This window comes from Gossypium arboreum, chromosome 5 (genome assembly GCF_025698485.1).
Source record: "Gossypium arboreum isolate Shixiya-1 chromosome 5, ASM2569848v2, whole genome shotgun sequence".
In the NCBI taxonomy this organism is placed as follows: Eukaryota; Viridiplantae; Streptophyta; class Magnoliopsida; order Malvales; family Malvaceae; genus Gossypium; species Gossypium arboreum.
In genome coordinates, this window is record NC_069074.1 from 90062693 (window position 1) to 90069163 (window position 6471).

General features: G+C 28.8%; 1 protein-coding gene across 1 annotated transcript; it reads right to left on the reverse strand.

The window, feature by feature from the left end:
• Nucleotides 1-3261: 3261 nt before the first annotated feature.
• On the reverse strand, nucleotides 3262-5983 carry LOC128293242 (probable disease resistance protein At4g27220). The gene is made up of 2 exons (XM_053028977.1): nucleotides 5742-5983; nucleotides 3262-5418 (listed from the first exon to the last, which is right to left on the reverse strand). The coding sequence occupies exon 2, from the start codon at nucleotides 5403-5405 to the stop codon at nucleotides 3420-3422; it is 1986 nt and encodes a 661-aa protein (XP_052884937.1). The 5' UTR covers nucleotides 5406-5418; nucleotides 5742-5983; the 3' UTR covers nucleotides 3262-3419.
• Between the last annotated feature and the right edge of the window lie 488 nt (nucleotides 5984-6471).

A 6471-nucleotide genomic window follows, 5' to 3' on the forward strand; every position in this document is an offset into this window, starting at 1 on the left:
AAACGTATTTTAAACTTTCGCAACGGTTTATCTCAAGAATTCTCAATTTCGGATAGCAACAAAGACAAGAGCCATTCTGCATATTTCAAACACACATATTAGTAAGTTATTTATTTTAATATTATAAAGAAATTGAGCATATCAATATAAACATAAATTATTAATTGATATTTAATTGTAAGTTAATTTTTAAATTATAAGTTTTTTATATATTTTTTAATAGTTGTTATATAAAAGGTTTATGTTTAAATTTTTTTTAAAATTTTTGTTAACCTTAAAACTTTTAAATACAGAAGTACCTGAGGAACCACAACATCTTGCCCATTCTCATTTTGTTCCATCTTGAAGATTTGCATAAGTTGAGGACAACCAATTATTGTGATAGATTCCAATGATTGAAGCTCTTGAGCAGAAGTGTTTGCACAAACATATTTTAAACTTTTGCAATGGCATATCTGAAGAATTCTCAATTTGGGGCAGCAACAAAGACTAGAGTCATTCTGCATATTTCAAACACAGATATTAATAAGTTATTTATTTTAATATTATAAAGAACTGAGCATATCAATATAAAGATAAATTATTAATTGAAAGACTTGATTAGACAAATTAAACTCGAATACACATTTAACTTTAGAATTTAATAAATCACAATTATAACAATTATAAGAAATTGGTTAGACAAATTAATTATATATTAAACTCGAATACACATTCAAATTTAAAATTCAATAAATCACAACTATAACAAGATAAAATATAAAAACATTAATTTATTTTAGTATACAAATAATAAGTTGGAACAAAAATAGCATGGCTCTAACCAGAGGTTACAACGGTTTAGTTTAATTGAATTTCTTCATTCACATAGATTCAATTTATTGTTTTTCTTTAAAAATTTTAAAAATATTATTGTCTAAGATATTTTCATTAATGTAAAATGTTTGTTATTATATTATAAAAATATTAAAACCTAATTGTTAATTAAACAAAAGATGGAATTCACATTGGTCTTTAGTTTTCTCGTATTTTTTTCATCCCTATAAAAGTGCTATCAAAAAGTAAAAATAATTAGCTAGATTAACAGAACGAGTGGGGAGAATAGGCATCTCTACCTTAGTAATTTCTTCTTCTTGGGCAAAACCAATTACTTGCTCTAGCCAATGGCAATTCCTTATGTAGAGTTCTTCTATACACAACATACTCTGACCAAGGCAAGGTGAGAAGATTGTCTTCAGTTTATGGCACAATTCAATTGTCACAACCTTTAGTCTTGTGAAGCTTGCAATTGCATGATGGGATGGAGAAAGACCGTAGCACAACCCTTTCAAAGAAACCATCATTCTTATAGTTAATTTTACCAAATTAGGGAATGCAATAGTTAACCCTTGATCTCTTGTTATATCAATCAAAAATTCCATATCGTAGCAAAAATAAAGCTCCAGAGAAGTCAACTCATTTAGTACATTTTTTCCTATGCTTGGCACAATGTTCTTCAGTCCACTACCAAAATTCAACTCCAACTTTTCCACATTGCAAAATAAATTTTTAAATGCACTCAATAAAGATGAGAAGTTTTCGATTCTCAATCTTCTAATGGTTAGAGCCTCCTGAAAGATCATAATGTACTCACCTACAAGTATATCGTACCTTTGTAGTTTAGGGAACACAAAATCTTCTTGAGAAAATTGATTAGTAGAAAGGAACAGTGATAGCGCAGTTAAACGAGACAATGAATTCAGCTCTAATAAGTTGATATTGTTTCTACTTATCACATGTAACTCTTGCAATGATGTCAACCTGTTATATTCATAAAAAATATATATAAAGCATTAATGTGACACAATACACATTTGTTGGGGGACTTAAAAACAAAAATCTCATGTGAATTATTATTTTTTTTGTGTGTTTAAAAGAACAAATTTTTATTTATTATGCGGAAAGATAAAAACATATAATTTTGGAAAAAGTTGGACTTAAACAAGGGTATTAAATGCTACACATTTTCCTTTTGAAAAGCATGAAAATAATAATATAGATGATCCTTGTGAAGCTGACAAAACAAAATTATGTGACTTGAAAATTAGAGCTAAATCTTTTAAAAAGTTTATAACTTTTTTTTTTTAAAAATCCTGGAGTAAGTGAATATGAGATATTAATAAAGAGGCCTTGAAGAGTTTTTCGTAATTATCGTCGAGAATCTTAAATCCTTAAATCATGTATTTATCTTGTGCTTGATATATAGAATATATTTCCTTAAAATTCCTTAATTGATTAAAATATTAATATGATACATTACTATTACCATTTATTAAGTTAAACTTTAATTTCTTAATTGATTACTTTTATTAAGTTAAATATTAACATTTTTATTTTTAAATTGATAAAATAAATTTGGTTATAATTAGATTGAATTGAATTTTTTTAAATAAAATTTTAATAAATACTGAACAACATATTTTCCATTAAAACTCAATAAATTTTTAATAAAATGGAATATTAATTATTTTACTAAAACTAAAGTCATTTATAATTAGAGGTAGATGGAGGTTTCTTTTTACAAATTAAAAATGTTTTTAAAAGTAATAACTTTTTAAAAATTCTGGATAAATATGAAATACTAATGAATTTTAGGTTAGTCTTGTTAAAAAAGATTTGAGTTTTAATATAGAAAATACAATCTACATGTTAAAATGCCTCATTATCGTATTTTACTACCATTACTTCATTAATTAATACATTTATTAGAGTTTTCTATAATTATCATTAGAGAATCTTAAATCCTTAAATCATGTATTTATAAATTTATTATTAAAATAATTATTATAATATTTAAATAAATTTAATTTTTATTTATAATTCTTCCAATATTTATTTATTTTATTAAATGATGGAATGATATTCATATATATATCAACTCTAAAACTTCAAAAAGTTTTAAAAAACTCTAAAATTACAACATTTTTACCTATTATATGTCAAGTTAACAAATAATTTATATTTTATAAAAATATTCAAAAAATAAAAAATTTTGAAATTCATACAATTTAAAAATTATAAAATTTTTAAAAATATAGCATGAAGTAAATATCGATTGCCATAACACTTTCATGTTTAAAAACTTAACCATTTTAGTTAGTATTCCTATTAAAAAAACAATTCAACATTTTTAAATGATTGATGCTCAAAATCGACTCTTTTAAATTATTCAAAACTAAATTTAACTAAAAACCGAGCAAGGACTAAATTGACAAATTATGTAAATGTTAAAATCTAAATTTTATATTATGCCTTAATTTATTGAGCTGTTTTTTTTTAATATTTATTGCCCTCGACTATTAAAGTAATTAATAGGAAAATAAATGATGTCAAACAAAATACAAATATGATAAAAAAAGATAATTAAATCTGATGCACACTTACCTTGATACCAACTTGGGCGGAAAATTCACAGTTCTAACCGACTTGCGCGGAAATTCCATTTCTTCTTCGGCTCCAACACCATAAAGACGTAAATATTTTAGTGTGGACAATTTCATTAATTCTTCACTTATCTCGTCAATCTTCGTGCGAATCAATGCAAGAATCTCAAGGCTTCTCATATTCATCAGTGGTGATGAAAAGTTTTCCACCTTGCATCCAACACACCACAAAGTTTTAAGATTTGGTAAGGAATGAAATCCTTTCAGTGAAAAACGGACAAATTTGAGATATAGAACTTGGAGGGCTTTCATTTCTTCAAAAAATGTACTGGAAACCACTAATAAATCATCCCACTTCCACTCTCCCCCAAGAAACAAAGTCTTGAGCTTTGAAAATTCCACTGTGTCAGGAAATTTTTTCATGTTACTACTACAATTCCATAAAGCGATTGCAGTATAACATTCAAAACTTTCAACCATATCAGGCCATTCTTTCAACTTATCTTTTACCATGAACCTATTTTCTCCGGTTGATGTTAGCCAATGAGCAAAATCTCGAACCACATCATGCATTCTTATCCTTTCTGCGTCATCAGTTTCCAATAACAAACCAGATTTTTGGAGTTTTTTAAGTGCTACCCCAATTTCATTCCTTTTATCTTCAATAGAGGAAGCATTAGGGAACAATCCCACTCCAATTCCGCACATAATCAATCTCTCAATAAGGATTTCATAATCTTCAGGAAAAAGGGAACACAGTAAAAAACACATCTGGATGTCATTTCCCGTCATTTGGTTGTTGCCTTTCTTCAAATAATCGTAGCTAAGCTTAAGAGGCCTGAGGGCACCTCCGAGAACTTCTTCATTATCCAAATGCCTTGAGTCCTTGAATCTCTGATTTGCGGCTCTCCACCCATCTAGACTCTCACCTTTTAGAGCTTTTGCCACGGTAACAATTGCAAGAGGCAATCCCTTACATTCACCAGCAACCTCTTTGGCTACATCATTCAAGGTGGAACAGTCATCTTCTAAACCATCTTTATCTCGAAATAAAACCCATGCTTCGTCTTCAGATAAGATGCCAAGTTGAATTTCCTTCTGACAGTTCATTTTAGTGCAGACTTGTTGATGACGTGTAGTCAGAAGAATTTTACAACCCTTGTGTTCATCACCGTATGGAATTCCGATACTCTCCAATTTGAATTCTTCCCAGAGGTCGTCGACAATTACGAGGATTTTGTTCACGCGTTGCATACTCCTGAATAGCTCTTCTGCTCGTCCTTCTTCGGTATTTGTTTGAAAGTTTAAACCAAACATCTCTGCAACTTTATCTTGAATTGTTCTGATGTTCGGATTTTGGGACATGGTAAACATCACAACTTTATCAAAGAGCTTTTGTTCTCGAGCGTGGTTCCCAACTTCTTTGGCTAAAGTTGTTTTACCAACTCCTGGCATTCCGTGCAGTCCGATCATGTTGACAGCATTTATAGCTTCCATGATCTGGTTCAAAGCTGATTTTGAAGATTTAGAGTCCATGAAACCCGTGGATGTGATGAACTCTATTCCTTCAAGAGAACGACGATAGCCCACCTGTGCAAAGTTAGAAGTTTCTAAAAGTCTAGAGATAATAGGAGTCTTCTCTGCCAGTTTCTTACTCAAGCAATATCGCCAGCCCCATTTAGGACACCATTTGAAACACTTGACGCGATCTATTTCATCTTGGAAGTTCCGGGTTTCTTCCAGTTCTTGCTCAGCCCTTCTAAGCCAGTCCTCAACGTCCTCATAGATGACCTCAATTTGCTTTTTAGCCTTATCGACACGAGTGTCCACCCTCTGTTTCCTCAATTTAAGTGCGTTTCGTTGATTGGTGAAATCTTGAACAATCTCTCCATAACAGAAAAAGTAACGGAGATAGGGTGATGCGTAAGTCATTGCCTGGTTTGTCACATTTTCGACAGCAGCAGAGGCAACAGATTCGGCCATTTTTGTTGATAGTCTGATGAAGATGAGCAAAAACTTTGGTTATTAGTAAGAAGATTAGCAATTGTGACAAATAAAATAAGTATTTGTAGCAAAAAATCGAATGGAAGCTAGTAATTAAGAAGCTGTAATTAATAATTATTGCTGTGAACCAAAGATATTGCAGCAAGAAATGACTCTTGAGCTGACCTCTCTCTCTTTCTGTCTGTGAATACCAGAAAGTAAATAGAGCTAGAGAGAGGTGTAAAAGATGAAAAGAGTTGATTTAGTGCAGGTGATAGAAAATTGTGAAGGCTAATAAATGGCATTCAACAAAAAGATGAAAAAATATAGCAATACCTTCACTGAACTATCTTCTGCGCTGTTCCTTTTGCGAAGTGGAAATGAAGGTAAGAAGAAAGTGTGGTATTGAGAAAGTTTGCAGGTTTGTTTTGGTTAATTGAGAGAAAAGAAGAAAAGGTGAAAAGTGAAGAAGAAAGAGTGGAAATGATGAGAAACACAGGTTTGAGAATTTGAAAGCTAAATACTTTGGATGAAGAAAAAACCAATGGCAAGTAGTTGGTTTCACTTTAATGTTTTTCTTCATCATTTATTATTATTTTATATTTAAGTTTATAAAAAGAAATTATTGTTCATAAATTTGTATTATTCATTGTTTTATTTATTAAAATAATATAAATTATTATTATTACCATTAAATCCAATGTAAAATTTCATTTTATTAAATTAAATATTGATATTTTTCACTTTATAAAATATAAATTTATTCTTTTTCTTGCCTCTTTATTGATTTCATATATCTCTAACAATCAATAATTCAATTATCTTATCTTTTAGTAAAAATATTAATTATTTTTTATTTTAATTACCGTTAACATTGAAGTAAAATATATAACTGGCTGCTTTTTATTATTGAATATTATAATCTTTTATATATACTTTAATGTATAATTAAATGATTGATAATATATTATATATGATTTTATTCAAATAAAATGTCTATTATTTTATTTATTTTATTGTAACCAATCGTAATATTTTGACTAATCTAAAATTTTAAATTGATTAT

What these genes read in the sequence shown, in the direction of transcription:
- LOC128293242 (XM_053028977.1), bottom strand. Translation starts at nt 5,405, where the DNA reads ATGGCCGAATCTGTTGCCTCTGCTGCTGTCGAAAATGTGACAAACCAG.